At 39.4% G+C, this 18,400-nt stretch overlaps 2 protein-coding genes across 5 annotated transcripts; one reads left to right on the forward strand and one right to left on the reverse strand.

Moving 5' to 3' along the window:
- Positions 1 to 11: 11 nt before the first annotated feature.
- On the forward strand, positions 12 to 6,961 carry TXNDC17 (thioredoxin domain containing 17). 3 transcript variants are annotated; one of them, XM_068655709.1, is made up of 5 exons: positions 78 to 219; positions 1,087 to 1,168; positions 1,476 to 1,551; positions 3,176 to 3,261; positions 5,462 to 6,961. In XM_068655709.1, exons 1-5 carry the CDS (start codon positions 78 to 80, stop codon positions 5,613 to 5,615), a joined length of 540 nt encoding a protein of 179 aa, XP_068511810.1. In that variant the 3' UTR covers positions 5,616 to 6,961. The 3 variants fall into 3 exon arrangements, with proteins under 3 accessions (XP_068511812.1, XP_068511810.1, XP_068511811.1); XM_068655710.1 differs by lacking the exon at positions 5,462 to 6,961 and adding an exon at positions 5,137 to 5,185; XM_068655711.1 differs by lacking the exons at positions 3,176 to 3,261; positions 5,462 to 6,961 and adding an exon at positions 2,245 to 2,548 and having other exon boundaries at positions 12 to 219.
- Positions 2,613 to 8,473, reverse strand: MED31 (mediator complex subunit 31). Of its 2 annotated transcripts, none has more exons than XM_068655713.1 (4): positions 8,020 to 8,473; positions 5,160 to 5,237; positions 4,539 to 4,635; positions 2,613 to 3,777 (listed from the first exon to the last, which is right to left on the reverse strand). In XM_068655713.1, exons 1-4 carry the CDS (start codon positions 8,027 to 8,029, stop codon positions 3,585 to 3,587), a joined length of 378 nt encoding a protein of 125 aa, XP_068511814.1. In that variant the 5' UTR covers positions 8,030 to 8,473; the 3' UTR covers positions 2,613 to 3,584. The 2 variants fall into 2 exon arrangements, with proteins under 2 accessions (XP_068511814.1, XP_068511813.1); XM_068655712.1 differs by lacking the exon at positions 8,020 to 8,473 and adding an exon at positions 5,381 to 5,414.
- Between the last annotated feature and the right edge of the window lie 9,927 nt (positions 8,474 to 18,400).

An 18,400-nucleotide genomic window follows, 5' to 3' on the forward strand; every position in this document is an offset into this window, starting at 1 on the left:
GGAGGCAGCGCGGTACCACGGCGTCCGGGGCGGGCCCCGCTCTCAGCCGCCTGCAGCTGCCGCCTCCTGCGGGCGCCATGGGCTGGGAGGAGAAGCAGGTGCGCGGGTACAGCGAGTTCGTGCAGACAGCGCAGCGCTACCACGGCCGGCCCATCTTCGCGCTCTTCTGCGGCGACAAAGACGCCGAGGGCAAGAGCTGGTGCCCGGACTGCGTGACGGGTGAGGCCGGGCGGGCACCCCGCGGTCCCCCGGAGCCGTGGCGGCGCGGGCGTGGCGCAGGGCGGCGGCCTCCTCCCCTCGGCCCTCGCGGGGCCGGTGGTGGCCGGGACGCGGCTGCCCGCAGGCAGTCGCGGTCGCTGCGGATCGCGTGAAGCGGCCCCGGCTGCCCTTCCCGGGGTGCACGTGTGGAGCTGTAGGGGACGTTCACACACCGCGAGTCCGCATCCTGCCTCCGCGAGGGAGCTGGGAGGGGTTCGGGTCCCCAGCTCTAGCTGCTGGTAACACCGCGCGACTGGGAGCTGGCCAAAGCTGCTGCTTCAGAAACAAGCTGTCTGTGCTTGTCTCGGTTTTGCCAGCCCTCCCACGGAGTAGTGTGTAACGTTACACACTCTTGAACAGAGGCTGGCACGAAGGATAGCTTTTTATCTGTCCTAGCAAACCATTTGATGTGAATCTTACGATCAGTTAATTCACCTCTGCTTCACATATCAAAAGCCAGAGATGACTTACCAGTGCCTAGCAGTAGAATGTGAAGGCAGCTTCTCAGAATGCATTACAGTGAACTTTATGGATCATATATGCCAGATTACGTATGACAACCACTTACTGCTGTTCTGCTGGGCTCTTATCCAGAGAAGAGACTAATTAATTGTCTAGCTTGTTAAAGTTGAAATTGGCGTTTTTGCAAAGGCCATTCCCTTTATTGTTGAACATCTAAGTTCTGCAAAGCTGGTGGATAACCAGATGAAACAAAATACAGATGTTGGCCTGAAACAAAGTGTTCGTTAGCAACCTTGCTGGTTGTACTAGATCCATGTGATTCTATAGCACACTATTAACTACAAACATTTAAAAATTACTCTCTAGCTGAACCGGTTGTGAGGAGGGAACTTCATAACATGCCCGATGAGTCTGTGTTCATCTACTGCCTAGTAGGAGACAGAGCCTAGTAAGTAACTGTTTTAATGTCAACAACTGGTATTACCTTGCCATGTAAATCCACTACATGCTGTTTCTTGACTAGAGGTTAATTAACCTGTTGAAACTAATGACTGACTGTCCTTTTGTGAGTGTGGAGGTCTACACCATCCATAAAGGGTGTAACTATCTGCATGCTTGTTCTAAAGAGGAAGCTGGGGAGGTGGGAGGTAAAGATCTTCAAATCATCCTTTTGAAGTAATTTTAACAGATTAATTTCAAACTGCATTTTTAACACATTTTTACAAATTGTGTTTAACTACCATCTTCCTGAACAGCTGGAAAGATCCTAACAATGAATTCAGGAAGAATCTGAAACTAACAGGAGTGCCTACACTACTTAAATATGGAACAGTAAGTGATATATTGTATCGCATGGATCTACATGCATCCAACTAAAAAACTGACAGGGGCTTACGGCCCTAAATGAGTTTGCTGTCCATGTTTTCTGATACCCTCTCTCGTTTTAAAGGAACAGACAGTTAGGAACATCTCTTCAGCTCCCATCCATGCCTCTTCCTAGCTCTAATAGTTACTTGAGAGAGAACCAACCTGCTTTTTGTAGAATATTCTCTGTAATACAGAAAATATATACACTTAGCACATAGTGATTTAGGGGTAGGGTAAGTTCTTAGCAATGTGGTGTTAGCTTCCTGATGCATGGCTCCTCAAATTTTAAGAAATCTAAATGCTGAATTATGGGAGTGGAACAGGATCACATATACTGTATTTTTTGTTGAAATACACTACAGCTCCCACTCCCGTAAACTCTTGTGCTTTATAGTTGAGGGCATTAAACAGGTCAGACCAAGTATTAACTTGTACACATTCTTTAACTTAACAATTACTTTCTCAGGAATGACTCTTCCCAGACCAGAAAACCCTCAGGCGTTTTTCAATTATCATTGCTCACTCTATCCTCCATCCCAACTCACACTTGCCATAACAAGAAACAATTGCTATAGTACAGCTAGTATTATGTGCAAATAGCTCTAGTCTAGAACAGATTTTTAATTGCTCCTAAAACATCTTAACTTCCTTTTTTAGCCTCAGAAGCTGGTTGAAGAAGAATGTTTTAAAGCAGAGCTTGTGCGTATGTTGTTTACTGAAGACTAAATCCCCCACTAGCCAATCATTTACGAAGATGTTCATCTCATTATTTTCATTGTCCTTTCAAGGAATCCTTACCTGTTGTCCCCTCCTGTCACCCCCCCCCCCCGCTGCAATGATCATCATTAATTAATTCCAATTAGTTGAGGTAAATGTCAGTACATTCTAAGTTCAAATCTTCCAATAAAATCTTGCAACAAAAAAAATGTATCTTGTTGAAATAAACTTGAATTTATAAGCAGTCTCTTTTCAAAGGAGCTGAGTCATGTTATAAACCAAAAGAATAGCCTACATTTACTGGAGAGTGAGACTTAAAAAGTTATACTTTTAATAGCGAGTAAGTGTGTGTGGGAGTAGGGGGGACAGTGCAGGAGAAACAGAAAAAAATGTTTTTTCCTTCCTAAATCTGATTTCATGCAGCTACTGAAGCTGTTATGGTAAATTTTTAATACTAAAGATGTTTAATAGTTTATCTGTTCAGCCTAAGCTAAAGGCTACCAGTCTGGTTCTGATCACGTCACAGTACCTCCTACCTACATGAACATGAAATATAACATTAATACAGCATGAACACAATCTAAATCATGAAAATTAAACCCCTGGCATCTGCCACAATCTGTATTCTTACAAAAAAAAAACTGTACAAGAATAAGTGACAAATGCTTCTCTGTGCATTTACACCTTTCTTGTAACACAAACTGTTTTCAGTACACATACTGTAGAAAAAAGTCTAAGAGCATCCTGTATTTCACTGGAAGAAAACCAAGATTAAAACAAGCTGACTTTAGAGGAATAGATGCAGCTACAGCCTATTTCCTTTTTGGGTATTCACAAAGTTTATTACTTATCTCTGCTCTTAATCTTGCAGCTTTTGTTTCTTCACACTTCAATTTTGGTCTCTAAAAACTACTGCCAGGAAAGCCCTCCAAGAACCCCAGAAACAATGATTACCAGGTAAACAGAAATAACAAATAGTAACTCATCTCTGTTTCAAGGCAAAAATCCAAAAATCCACAAGTTTTGTGCAGCAATCACAATTACTTCAAATTTGCTCATCCTGCAGTTGTAGAAAGGGGTACATGAGGGAGCTCTTAGCCAAACTTCAAGACATATTGTTCTCTAGGGAACATGCCTACTAAGGAGACTGTTGAACTACTTTTTTTGTTATGATACATACATGTTATGATATGTACACACAGAGCCAAACCTACAAAACAGTTCATTCCTCTCTTGTAAATACTTGGAGTACACCTTATCATCACTCTTCCAAGCATTTTTCATTTTACAGAGGTATTGTTTTGTTGCTGCTGCTCTGCCAGTGCCTGCTGGAGGCGCATTCTCTTCCGTGAATAGTGTTGCCAGTGAAGAATCTGTTGCTCATCAATAAACTTAGCACACTGAGCATTTACCAGTTCTTTGCGGAAGTGTTCATATTGGAGCAGCTCTAACATATGCAAACACTGAGGATACCTGGATTAAAAAAAAAAAAAAAAACATGAATACTTTAATACAAGTGACACTAAAACTGGAGTCTCCAGTAATTCTTGAGCTTAATATCTTACTTTTATTTATTTAGTGTTTTACTTAAGTATCAAACCACTTAAGACTGTCCATGCTCTATGCACTGCAACTTAATACCTTCACTATTAGGCTAGGAAACAAGGACTGGTACAAGCACATATACTTGCCCAGACTAACTTTTCTAATGGTTGGATTTCATTAAAACATACATGAACTAGAATGTCTGTTTCCAGGGCTCATTTAAAACACACAGACGAAAACTATTTTCCAAAGTGTGAAAGAGTTTCAATACTAACAAAAAAAAATGCACAATCATCCTTTACTTCGTATAGGCATCAACAAGGCAAAAATCAGTTTAGCCCACTAACTGTTAGAATGAAGTAGTTTTGTCCCATAATGCTAAACAGTTTATTTTAAGCATATGCTAAAACATAATGCTAAACATCTTTATTTTAAGCATATTTAAGGTAGAGATAAAGGCTGCAAAACATCGATTCCATGCACAACTTACAAACAACGAGTTCTGTAATTTTGTCTATTCCTGTTAGATACGGGTTATTAGAAACAGGAAAATTTATGTTATGTATAAATACAGTGCAGGTTTTGGTTGCAGGGAAAAATCAAATTTTTAGATGCTGTCACACAGTGCATAATAGAAGGTAATTATCAAATCATTGAAATGCAGAAACCTAAGTGATTTTAATACTTACTTCAGGTATTTTGCATATTCAGGTTCTTTCCAGTATAGCAAATATTTAAGATAATTTACAAAAGCTTTGTCTTTGAAGTAGCCCCTTTGTGCAAGAACTGAAATAAAATGACAAACAAGGAGTTGTCAGTTATATAAGTATGAAAAAATCTGCCAAATTTGAAGAATATGTATTCACAAAACTATACATTCCATTCATACAGCAACAAGGACGTGAACAGCTGTTTAAAACAGGAGTTTTTGACTAGCATCGAAACAGACAGTGAAAATCAGAGGTATTAAGTTTAGTGCCTGAAACTATTATTAGCATTAGTTAAATTCTGGTTTCAGATAATCTAATAGTGTTAGCTGGAAATTATTATTATTTTCACTTGGACTTATTCTCTTCTGCACTAGATAGATGCATTTTATTTCAATAACACAAACATTTTGCATTTTAAAGGCTTCCTCCTTCTGCCATTAGAAATTTGGGTATATGAAATTATTTAAAGACTATCTTTATCCTCAAAAAGGATCTATTCACTTTTCTTTGTTTAACCTTTTGGTCGCTGCTTAGCACTACCAGTTATAATAAACACCTTTAAATATTAATTCCTCAGGATCCTGACATTTAAGTACTTACAGTTGAGATAATTGGGATTTGCCAGACATTGAACAAATTCCAACTCCAGCTGGAACCGCAGTCGATTTCCTGTATCATCTGACATATAGGAGAGAAACAGTAAGAACTGGACCCACGTAATAGACTCGAAAGTCGATTTCTCAATTTGCGTCATACAAATAGGAATAACATGTTTGAACAGGAGATGAAGCAGTAACTCCCCATAATAAATATGAACTCACTTGGCAAAGCCTTTTCCATAGATGAATCAGTGTTGGGCCTGCATTAATAAATACGTGGGTGTGTTTTGTTTTTTTAAACAGACAAAATGTAAAGAATGGAGGAATGCCCACTGACCCTTTGTTTAGTGAAGGAAAAGGTAAAAGCAAAGAACCTGATTTATTTGTACGGAGAAAATTGAGGAATGTTAAGAAGAGAGAACAGCAAGTGGCCCACCAAAATCCTAGTTGGACATAATGCAACAGACTGCACATTCAGCAAGATTGCATATGACAATATTGAGAGAAGTAACTGAAGCACCAGAAGATTGCACTACCATTCAGTGTGACCTCACAGGAATTTCATGAAGTTCAGCCAAGAGAAATACATAGACCTGCACATAGGGAGGAATAACCCCATGCGACAGTACAGGCTGAGGGGCCAACCTTCTGGAAAACAGTTTTGTAAAGAAGGACCTAGAAGTCATGGCAGACAAAGTCAAACATGACCTGCAGCATACCTTTGTGGCAAAGAAGCTCAACAGCATCCTGAGCTGCATTAGGAAAAGCATTGCTAGCAGATAAAGGGTGGCGATCCCTACCCTCTAATTAGCACCAGTGAAACCCTATCTGGAGTGCTGCATCCAATTGTGGGGCTCCCCAGGACAAGGAAGATATGGATATACAGAAGTAAGCCCAACAAACCAACACAAAGATAAAGGATTACAGCATCTAAGGTACAAGGAGACAAAGACAGCTGTGACTGTTCAGTTTTGGGAACAAAAGACTCAGGGGAATCTTACAAATGCATATAAATACGTGACATAAGAGAATGAAGAAGACAGAATCTAACTCTTCTCAGTAGTGCCCAGGGAAAAGACAAGAGGCAATGGCTACAAACTGACATATAGGGAAATCCTTTTAAAGTAAAGATTTTATTTTTTTTAAATCCATAAAGGAGTATGTTGCCCAGAAAAGCTTTGGAGTCTTCATCCCTGGAGACACTGAAGACCTGACTAGACAAGACCCTGAGCAATCTGCTCTACCTGATCCTACTTTGAGGCATGCAGTAGCCTACGTGATCTCCAGAAGATCCTTTGAACGTTAACTATTCTGCAATTCTGCCAAATAGTCTCTTCCTGGGAGATGCAATGTGGAGGAACAGACTCACTTGAACCTGATACCACATCAAAGCTCAGTAGTACCAGTTTTCACCTGTTTAACAATGATCATAAGAATTCCATGTAATTTCTCCATTTATACCCATGACAATATGTGGCAGGGCTTAGCATACAGAAAAAGAGCAACGAGGAAATCAACTTTCTTATTTTTAGAATCACTTCACCAAAGTATCTTCATTTTAAAAAGTGTCTCTTTTTGAGTGTCACTGCACTGTTATTAGTATAAACTATTATTTGATCCACGTTGGTTATTACAGATTTATTCTTGCCTATTTTCACCATATCGCCTATGTTTGTACTCATTTTAAAAGCTATGAAATATTTCATTGAGAATACATGCTTCAGAGAATCCTGATACGAAAAAAATCCCTGTACGTTGTGATTATGCATATAAAACAAACTTTTACAAACTACTAAACAGTCAGATTTTAATCTGTTTAAAACGGCCCACACTGACTGAAGTTCTTTTAATTTCTTTGGCATCAACCCGGGCTAAATAAAATACTTTGAAATGTTAAAGTAAGTATAATTATTTATGTAATACTTATAAAAATTCTGTGATAGTAATTTGATAAATTCTACTTGACATAGTATTTTCATGACAACTCTCTGATCACTCCATCCTGAACCACTGAGCATTTCCACGCTACAGAGAAACAGCTATGTCCTTAAAAAATAACTTGAACGGATAATTCAAGAGCTGTGCAATGCAAGTTAAGAACATAGGGGAAAAAAAAGTACGTAGAATGCTTAAGTCTTAACAATAATGAACACATAGCAAACCCTTACTGACGGAAGACAGCTCGGTCCTCAGATGCCTGTTGTTATCACTAGAGATCACTTATCCACAGGACTGCGAGGCTTACTTTCAATTCCCAGCTGCGACCACCAACAGACTGTAATACCTGGATACATATACCCCTGGAAAAGCTGCATCTAAGCACACGTTCATTTTTCTAAAATGCTGTCAAGGCAGAGCTACTAGCCCAGGGCTCATGCATAACTGTGAAAACCAACGCATTCTATAGAAATAAAGACCAAGGACAGGATGGGCTCAACTGAAGGCCCTGAGCTCCCAGACTCGCAGCTCAGACTCCTGAATTAAGGACAAACGTTAAACATGAAGTCGAGGCTGGCATCCGTGGCAAAAGGCGCAAAAGCTATCCTAGAGTTTTGGGGTAGCGGGCTTTTTTGTTCTACGGCTATCCCTTCCCGCGGCGTCCGAGAGGGCGAGGGCCACAGACGCCTCCCCAGGCGCCAGGAGGGCGGCACCCGGGCAGGCCGGGGGCGGCCTCACAAGTAGAGAACCGCGCAGCCCCGCGGGAGCGGCACGACTTCGCCCATGGCCCCCTCTTCCGAGGAAGAGCTCCGAGCACAGCCCCACAGACGCCCGCAGCTCTCCGCGCGGCCGGACCACAGGCGGCCTCTCCCCGGCCCACAGCCCGACCCCGACCGCGCCGTCCCACCGTGGCGGTCCCTCACCTGCCTCCATGGCGGCCTCCCAGACCCCGCCCCGCCGAGGCACAAGATGGCGACGGGCACTTCCGGGCAGGAGCCCAGCGGGGCCGGTCACCGGGGCGTCTTAGGAAGGTGGCGACGGTTGCCTGGCAACGGGCCGGGCGGCGCGGCTGCCCGCAGGGCCCGGCCCCGAGGCCTACGGGAACGCGCTTCGCCGCCACCCGTTAGCGGGAGGGACCGCGCCAGCGCGGCGCCCGGCCCCGAGGCAGCGGCACGGCGAGCCCGGCCCGCCCGGCGGAGACGCTCGGGCTGCTGCGGGGGGAGCCCGCTTCCGGCCGCACGGCCTTCGCGGCAACTCCCTCCCCGGAGAACCGCAGGGTTGGTGCTTGGGCACCGAACGCAGGAAACGGCGTCGTCGGCAGGGAGCGAGGGAGCGGGCAGGACGGGCCTGGCTGAGGCTGCGCTCGACTCGTGCCGCGCAGCTCTCCGGTGGCAAAAAAGAGCTCCCCCTGGGGTACTTGTCATTCGTAGTCCTCAAACGTATGAGGAATACGTCAAAGTACAAAGTCTGGTGTATTTTTCAAATAACCGAAATTCAGTTTCATAGCAATCGTTTCACTCTGCAAACTTTGCCAGCAGAACAAACGGACCTCTGAAAACTTTGCTGCCACCTTCAGGTAGCAGTCGCAAAAAAAAATCTGCAAGCTTCTACCCCATGGAAAAAAAGTCACGTATAAACTGCTAGTTTGAATGTAAGCCAGTGTAGGCATGAAATTATGTGTCATCCTGGTGTCTAAGCCTTATATATTTTTTTCCTAATCAAAAGAGAATATTCCTTCTAACAGCAATATGGCTGGAGAGGTTAACATTTTATTAATGTTAACCAGATAAAAATAAACCAGCCATGGTCAACATATAGACAGGTGAGGAGGATATTTTAAGAGTGTATTCCTTATACTTCTGTACTGCACCCAAAGCAATAGCAACAGAATTTCCAAAGAAGATCTGTAGATTAAATATAACGGATACTTCAAAAATTATGGACTTGCTATAAAATGGGTGTAGAGGTCTTTTCCAAATGTGGAATCAGTTTGGATTGAGACATTGCAAAGCTGGTTAAAGAAAAAGACAGAACTACCAATTTCAGTAAGTAGTTTGGTGTTTATGATATAAAGCAAGTTCTCGGTACTTAAAATCAAGTGGAAATGATTTGCCATTCTGATTTCTACAATCTACATTAAAAGGTTAATACTTACCTAACCGAACAAAGTATTTTAAGATGGAATTCTATAAAAACATTTTTAAATGCTTTATTAAAGTTAGGATGCTCCAAGAGAAATGAAAATATACCATATAAACCCATGAACAAGAGAACTTACACAATTTGGTTTCCTGTGGCTTCTTTCTGTGGAGGTTCTGTAATGCCTGAGATACTAGTTCAGTTTATGTTAGAGCCTCCCCCAAGTCCAACCATAGCAGAGCCTGTCTCTAGACAGAACCTTTGTCTAGAAAGCAGTATGCCTTAAGACTCAATGCTAGGATTTTTCATTCTATTTACCTGTGTTACCAATGTTCCAGTCATTTATTTTCTTTCCCTTCCTTCCTCCAGATAGATGTAGGGTAAAAGCTGGGAAGGGTAAAAGAAGAGGACTGTGTTTGGATTTGCAAAACATTCGTTTTAACTTTGCACTAGGCAAGCCGTTGATGAACATTTCCAAAGCTGAAGAAAATGGAGAGACTCAAACCTAAAATATTGAACTACATTTTGATTTTTATTTTTGTGTTCTTTCTCTCTGCATATTGGACAGAAGTTGGAGCCTGGACTCTTTTGGTTTGTTTTGTAGCAACTTTACAATGAGCCAGGTAGGTTTCAGACAACCTCTGCAGTTAATTCCTCATTCATTAAAAAGTTGTATCAGAGTGAAACCAGTTAATAAACAAACACTCCAAGATTGCAAAGCAGAACTGCACTGTTGCATCAGCACCCTGGAAAGGAGTCCAGCTTTCAGGTTGTAAATTTATTCTAGAGGTTGCAGTTTTTGCCTGGGCTTACATCCTAGATTTTTACATTATTTATTTATTTATTTATAACAAAAGCCCCTATGGTTTAACACCAGGTTAGCTTAGGTTCATTGCTACTACAATTGTATGATTAGGCACTTGTGTAACAGTACACTGTATACAAACTTAATTGAAACCTGACTGATTTTTATTTATTTTTTTAAATGCAAGTGATTTGCTATTTTATTTTTTAAACTATTTTTAGTGTCTTACTTAGTGACTTAGTGATTTTTCTATATTGCCATCTCTTCCTATGCACTGTGTTGTTTTTTTCTCCCTGGAAATTGGGTTACAAAACAATCTAAACGGGATTTATGCATAGCTTTTCCAAAACAATCTAAACAGGATTTATGCATAGCTTTTCCTAATAAAATAGTTTTTTTTTGTTGTTTTGTTTTTTTTTTTGTTTTTTTTTTTTTGTTTTTTTTGGTTTTGTTTTGTTTTTTTTTAAAAAAGGAGAGAAACCAAAAAACAAAAAATCCAAGGTTTTAGTGGTTATGGAATACTACCATTACTATAACAAAATGTAACAAGTCACTCCCCAGTAAACACATACTTTGGGCTAAAAGCAGAGATCAAACAGATCCCATGCATCTGCACTGCTATTCTGGAATGCAATTTCTCTCCCAAAACTGACTTCTGAGGAGAGAATCCTAAGAAAGGCTTGGTCACAGGAAATAAATTACTATGTAGGTTTGCCAGAGAGTTAAGTCAAACAACTCAATTCTTGGCCATCAAAACTAGGAACAAAATTGAAAGTCAGGGTCATGCTATAAAAAACAAGAACTTTCTCTAGGAAAAGTTAGGTTTATTTATGCTTTTAAATATTAGCTTAGTCAAACTTCCAAACTTTTGGTTAATGACAGTTTTTAGCTGGATATGCCTTCCACTGATTTAAGCTCCAATTTTGCACTCACGGGTTTCAGAGAGTATTAGAAGCTACAGGCTAGGTTCTGGCCTTTTTAATCATGTTGATTAGTACTGAATTAACAGTAGTGCTGTTTAGAAAACAATATGGTTTATGATGTCAAGTACAATATAGCATCACTGGAATTGGCAGAGAGACACAGTCATTAAATGAAACTATTTCTGGGATGTGAAGACACCAAGACGCCATTACACACAGGAAAAAATAGAGTCTTGTCTGAAGTGCTGTTAGCTCCTGAAGGTGGAAATGAGGGAAGTGAAACATTACTAAGAGTTTACCTATGACATCAAAGTACAATGCGTTTCCATGAGAAAGAAAAGATTCAGCAAGGCTTCATAATTGATAACAGTGATCGTGTTAAACAGTAAGTACTTTATACACAACGCTTGGACCCCAAGAGATATGCTCTCATTTACCCATCTATTTCAGTATAGGATGCACTTATATTGACATGGGTAATGACATCTTAAAAGATTTTACCCATAGAATGTAAGACAGAATTTTTCAGACTGGAGAGTAATCTGCTACAAATATGGTTAAATAACAGAGAACAGAGTATGCATTATGTTATAAATATAACAAGCCAGTAGAGAGTCTGCAATTTTTTTACTCCAATGTTATAATTGTAATTGAATAGAAGCAAGATCATAGTTATCACTGACTGAAACAACTGTCAGAACATATTTAATTAAAGGCTTAACTGTTCAATTAAGTTTTTTGTTTTTGTTTTTTTTTTTTAGTTCAAGAAACTGGCAGGTAATATGCATTTCAAAAGCCAACCTATGGTAATTATGGTAGAGCAATCTTCATCTGAAGACTATTAAACACCATTCAGTGGAGCAGAAAATTTTGTGAAGGAGTGTAAAGACTTAAAAGTCTGTGGCTTACAGACCGTGCAACATGTACTCATGTGACTACAATACTCTTCCAGGTTTAGGTAACCATTAGGAAGTGAAGACAAATTTAAGATTAAATGTCAAAAGGCCACAAAGCATTTTATACTTTTTTTTAATAAGTTGGTTAAAAATATGTCAGTCTTCTATTCTTAGGACACTGAGAACACAGCTGAGTATGAGGTCTGTCCTTTGCCAGGATCAATATGCTTTGAACTTTAGAGTAACATTCTGGAAGGAGTATCTTCACTAAGGTATTGCTTGTCACTTTAAGACATTTTTAAAGGTGCTTTAAAGAAAGAACTTTGAAGTGAGCCAATGGGCTTTATTTAAACTTTAAAGGATGCTTAGAACAAATGCTAAAAAACATGCAGTATTGAGTTGGAGTGTTATTAGGAGAAGCATTTCTGTTGTTCAATATTATTAGCCTGTCAGTCTCTTATTCCAGAGAGTAGGCTCTTTAATTCCATGACACATTTATGTCTGCCACCAAGTCCATAATGCTAATAACCATGAGTTTTTGATAAAAATGAGTCATGTTAGTGAAATCACTGGGGCTAAATATAAAAAACAATATATTATTTTTTTTTTATCTTATCACCACATCAATTGCCTGACTTAAGAGAATCAGGAAAAATAGATTTTCCTAGTCTTGTACAGGAACATATAAATGTACTTGAAATATCACTGCACTTACTTATACAGCTGAAGAAAAGAGTGCTAGAATTGCAAGGCCCCTGGTAATGAAGATGTTATGATTAGTGAGAGTCCTTCCTGCTGGCAAGTAAAACTTTAAATATCCTGTATAAACTCACCCACAAGCTCACCCACCCATGATGAAAATAACTTTAATTCTTGGTCATTGCAAAGGTGGTGCACAAATAGGTCTAGTTTCATGGATGCTTACATAAATATTTGGCAAAATATAAAACCTCTCTTTAGTTGCATGCTAGCCAGTCTGTCAATGCATATAGTTAAGATTATATAGCATTCAGGCAAACAGAAGTGCTGAACTCCTTAGGAGGCAAATCTAAATATACCTTATGTAGACAAGTCTCTTAACCTCCATATGTCAGGCCTACACTAGAATGTTTGAATTTTATGTCTAACATGTATACTTAAGTAACTTGAAGAAACCTAGAACTCATTGAATAATTACACAACAGTGTAGAGCACACCTTGACATGTTCCTTGTGTTATATTCATATTTTTTTTCTTGTTGTATTGCAGAGTTAAAATCTTAATTAAAATATTTTGAGTAATTGCCATACTTTGAGCCTTTTCACAGGCCACTTTATATACACTATAAATAAGAAATGTTAAGCTACCTCTCACCATAATAATTGCTGAGCTGTCTGATCTTCCAGTTTAACCACTAAAAAAAAAAAAAAAAAAAAAAGAAAAGAAAAAAGAAAATGAAAAAAAAAAAAAAAAGAAAAAAAAAGAAAAAAGTCTCAGGATCAGATCCTAGATTAATTTTGCTGTCTCTTGAGATCAGTATAATACTTTTCACTTTTCATTTTCTTAAATGTGCTTTGGATCACCCCATCTATAAGATTTGCTTTGGAAATTCAAGAGAAGAAATCTAGGTTATTGTGCCAGGATGCTAGTCTTGTACTAAGATACTTTCCTTTCATAAACACCTTTCCAAACAGAACAGAAAATACAAGTATTATTTTCACGCTCTAGCTGAGAAGAGCATCTCCACTGATTTCAGTGCTTTTATGGAGATGAAGCACTGTTGGTGTCAGAAAGAGAATCCATCCCAATGGTTCTCATTGTATATCATTTAATTAATCAACTCTTTCAACAAGGGGTAGTTTTAAAAAAGGAAAGAAGGTAAACAGATTGAATGTGTGTTCATCTGGGATCTAGAGTCACTCTTTTCAATCCATGTAACTTAGCCATCATTTGTCTGAATATCTTCAATGCTGCTGTTTTCAGTCTTTAACCAGGTAAACAATTATTGTGTTATTATGGGGAGATGCTGTGTTGTTGCAGTGTGAGCATTAAACCAAGCAAGACAAAAAAGGAGAAGACACTCTTAGCACAAGCAGAATTTGGCCTTAAGCACCAGTGTTCTTCCATAAGGCACATCCTACGACACTAGACATCAGCAGGGTAAACATGCTCACAGTGCACTGTATTTCACTGAAGATGTATGTTTTGACTGTACCCAACTGAATGTCTTGGCAGTCTTGAAGGACACTGCTTACATTTTATTCCTCCTTATCCCCAACACTAGAGTAAACACACTCCCCTCTAATACACCTCAGTGTCCTGTATCATAGCCTCTGCTTTTCTAGAAACATCTCCCCAGCCATGCAGTTTCTTCACAGCAATTCTCCTAATTGCTTTGCACCAGTATCACCTATGCATCTTCTCTGGAAAGTAGAATTTTTGAACAGTAAATAGCAATATTTTTATTTGAAATGTCATTCTGGGAGTACTAGAACTAAGGAAGACAGTTTCCTACAAGCAGATTTTCTAGTAATTTTCTAAATATTTCTCTGTAATAAACATTCTCTTCTGGAGTTTCTATGCAACTTTTCTTATGGCATAACCAGGTTCCTTTCTTCTCACCAAATACATATTATTCCAAGGCTCTCTCACCATTCAGGTGACTGGATGGAAGTCAGCCAGTTGGTCCTGGAAGTATTAGATACACACTGGCAGCATAACTGCACAAGTTTCTACAGGTCTATTGTAGGGATCAGTGATGGACTTAACTTTGATCATGGGGTAGCTGCCGCCTTTTTATTTTTATCTCTGGGTCCTTTTTTCCTTATTTTTTTCTTTATCTTTTTTTTTTTTTTTTCCTTATTTTTCTCTCTCCCACCTTGATAGAAATTCTATTTTTGACTGTGTAACCAAGACAAACCATTGAAGAAAAATAGATACTTGCTCCAGAAATAATCATTGCTTAATTGAAAATTTTTGTTAACTTTTTTTCGGATGGAAAATTTGATATTCAACCAGCCTGCTAAAATATTTGCAAAGACCCAACCTATATTATTGTTCACGAAGATTAGTTCACACATGTATGTTGTTTTAGTATCCTGTACACTCAGTTCTGTCAAGTGTATGGTTTGCCTTTAAAAATATTTTATAAAGTGCATATTCTGACCTGGAATGGTTTATGAAAACTCATTGAAAAGCTCTGTGCCAAATCAGGCCAGTGAGTAATTTCATGTGGGTAAATAAAGTAGTGAAATAAACATGGGAAAGATAAAACATTTTTTCTTACTTAAGAAATGGTCTCTTCCTTGTGACCAGAATCTACAATCAACATTTACACCACAACTAATAGGCAACTATTGATGTAGTGCTGCAGAAAAAAAAAAAAAAAAAAAAAAAAAAAAAAAAAAAAAAAAACACAGCAAAAATACCTTCATTATAATCAACTTATTTTCTAAAAAGCTAACATCTTGTCAAGCAGTCCTTAATCACCTCTGAGCAGCATGCTATGCCTACCTTTTACTCTGTGCCTCCACATGGCTTGTGCTGCAGTTGCCCCTATTCCATTTAAGACACTGGAATTCCTTAGAATTTGCCTTCAGAAGAAGCATGTTTTCCTTTCTCATAAAAAGTTACAAGTATTGACTAGTAATGCAAAAGCACAGGATGAATAAGAAAATTGTTTTCAGTATATTGAGTTGACAGTTACTACACTGGAACGCTAAACCACTGTTTAACTAACCAAGCAGTTGAGAAAAATCTACTGTAAAGAAGAATTGTCTGTTGATAAATATAATTTATTTTTTATTAGGCTTACATTCAAGTGCAAATATAACAAAAGGAACTTAACAACATTTAACAACAAAGATTTAACAACAAGGGGAAAGGCAGGGACCAACTGTCATAATGGATAAGAAATACCACTTTGTCAGCATGGGCTCAGTTTTGCTATACACTGCAAATCATTGCTCAAATTCACAAGCCAAACCCTCAAAATTGCAAGTCTGCATTTAAAACTAAGTAATTTAAAACTGAAACAGTGAGTTTCTGTTACTCGTTTTCATTTATTTTGAGTTAGAATCAATATCCAAATGCATTCCTCCCATTCTGTCACAGTTTCCAACAAAAGCTAGGATTCCCACATGACTGAAAGAGTTAGAGCTTCAAGAATCACAGCAAATTTCATACAATTTGACTGAAATCAGAGCCTTCAGCAACATAACTTGCTCATTAGTAAGACAGATCACTTAATCTTTGTTTTCATGTGTGAATTAGCAGGATATATTTCTAACCAGTGTTATAGGTTGATAAGCATTAAATACAACATCTAAAACTGAAAGAGAAAAGTTAAACAACTTGGTTGAAGTTTGAGTAGAGTCCAAAAAGAAGCTTTAATAACCCAGGCTTCTTGCTTTATACTTACACTGTCTCTTTAACACACATACTTACACAAGTCTTTCCACAGTTTTCCTGACTCATTTACACACTCTTAAGTAATCCTACAGCAGTCTAGACTCACATGAAAAAATGTGAACAACTTCTTTCTGCTGTTTCTTTATGTGTGTAACATACATGCATGTATACATGCATATAAAATGCATACATACACACACGCGCACACACATATATATAAACAAAGTCTGGCACACACAACTTGCTGGCGACAGAAAAGCAGTTGGCCTTAATTGCCCAAACCCATTGATGGGATTGTGCTCAAATGCACAGAAGTGCTGAGGACCTCACTGAGAAACAGACAGAGCACTGTCAGAAAATCATGTTTATTCACCCACATTGGAAAAACAGTGTGAAAACAGTCTGTCACTAGATTCAAGTCACTTGATTTGCATCCATAGTAAATTTGACTCTATTTCTGTCTGAATGCTATTTTTAGCTTGGTGGCTTCAAAATCACATAGGGAATGCTGAAAGTGGATGTAGATATAGATATAACATGTGCAAGGAATACATGATCATAAAATCATAGAATCATCTGGGTTGGAAAAGACCTTCAAACCATCAGATCTAACAAGCAATCTGACCAAGACCCGTCACTAAACCATGTCTCTTAGTGCCACATCCACACATTTCTTAAATACCTCCAGAGGTGGAGACTCCACCACTTCCCTGCACAGCCCATTCCAATACTTCACTACTCTCTTAGTGAACAAATTCTTCCTAATGTCCAGCTTAAATCTCCTCTGGTGTAATTTGAGACTGTTTCCTCACATCCTATCACTTGTCACCTGAGAAAAGAGACTGACACCCTCCTCACTGCAACCTCCTTTAAGGTAGTTGTAGAGAGACATGCGGTCCCCCTCAACATCTTCTCCTCCATGTTAAAGAACCCCAGTTTCATCTGTTACTGCTAACTTTCGTTTTCTAGTCTCTTCACCAGCTTTGCTGCTTTTCTATGCACACACTCGAGCAACTCAATATCCTTCTTGTAGTGAGGGTCCCAAAACCAAATACAGTATTTGAGGTGCAGTCTCAACAGTGACATGTACAAGGGGATGATCACTTGTCTCATCCTGCTGGCCAGACTATTTTTGATGCAGGCCAGGGTGCCCTTGGTCTTCTTGGCCACCTGGGCACACTGCTGGCTCACGTTCACCTATCAAACAGTACTCTCTCTTTTTTTTTTTTTTTTTTCTATTGGGCAGCTTTCCAGTAACTCTTCCCCAAGCCTATACAGCTGCATGGGGTTGCTATGACCCAAATACAGGACCTGGCGCTTGCCTTTGTTCAGTGGCACATGATTGGACTCTGTCCATCAATCCAGCCTACCCAGATCCTTCTGTAAACCCTTCCTACTCTGAAACAGGTCAACTGTCCCACTTAACTCAATATCATCCACAAACTTACTGAGGTTGCACTTGATACCCTCATCCAAATCACTGATAAAAATGTTAAACAAAGCTGTCCCTAACACTGAACCCCTGGGGATGGAACTGGTGATCAGCCACCAACAGAATCAAACTCCATTCACTACGACTCAGAGCCTGTCCGTCCACCTGGTTCTATACTTGTCCAAGCCATCGGCAGCCAGTGTCTCCAGAAGAATACTGTGGGAGACAGCGTTAAATGCTCTACTGAAATCAAGGTAAACAACACACACAGCTTTTCCCTCAACAATTAAGTGGGTCATCTTGTAGAAGGAGATCAGGCAGGACTTTATTCAGGCAGGACTTGCCCCTCATAAACCCATGCTGGCTGCTTTTGATCACTTGATTGTCCTATATGTGCTGTGTGATGGCAGTCAAGAACAAACCCTTTATCAGCCATATTGTAATTCTGCAGGTTTGAGATATTCATCATGCCAGTTCCAAAATTTGCAGAGACAGTATTAGCAACGTAGTAACCTGACAGAAGAAAGGAAAAATCAAGGACCTTCTACAGAATGAACAGAAAATAGGAATGCATTAACTTTGTTCCTTTCAGGCAGCTGTTATGCTAGCTGGACAGCTGACATAGGCATTAGCAACTAAAAGTCGTGCTCTGCTCACATACAATAAAACAGGGATTATTTGCTTGTTCAACATGGCTGAGTAACCTGTCCTAACAAAGAC

Source organism: Anas acuta, chromosome 19 (genome assembly GCF_963932015.1).
Source record: "Anas acuta chromosome 19, bAnaAcu1.1, whole genome shotgun sequence".
NCBI classification, from domain to species: domain Eukaryota; kingdom Metazoa; phylum Chordata; class Aves; order Anseriformes; family Anatidae; genus Anas; species Anas acuta.

What these genes read in the sequence shown, in the direction of transcription:
- TXNDC17 (XM_068655709.1), top strand. Translation starts at nt 78, where the DNA reads ATGGGCTGGGAGGAGAAGCAGGTGCGCGGGTACAGCGAGTTCGTGCAG. An exon ending in CTAGTAGGAGACAGAGCCTA is followed by an intron (nt 1,169 to 1,475) that starts GTAAGTAACTGT and finishes CTTCCTGAACAG; the next exon opens with CTGGAAAGATCCTAACAATG. An exon ending in CCAGAAACAATGATTACCAG is followed by an intron (nt 3,262 to 5,461) that starts GTAAACAGAAAT and finishes TTTTTTAAACAG; the next exon opens with ACAAAATGTAAAGAATGGAG.
- MED31 (XM_068655712.1), bottom strand. An exon ending in AAATCCCAATTATCTCAACT is followed by an intron (nt 4,636 to 5,159) that starts GTAAGTACTTAA and finishes ATTTTATTTCAG; the next exon opens with TTCTTGCACAAAGGGGCTAC. An exon ending in GAATATGCAAAATACCTGAA is followed by an intron (nt 3,778 to 4,538) that starts GTAAGTATTAAA and finishes TTTTTAATCCAG; the next exon opens with GTATCCTCAGTGTTTGCATA.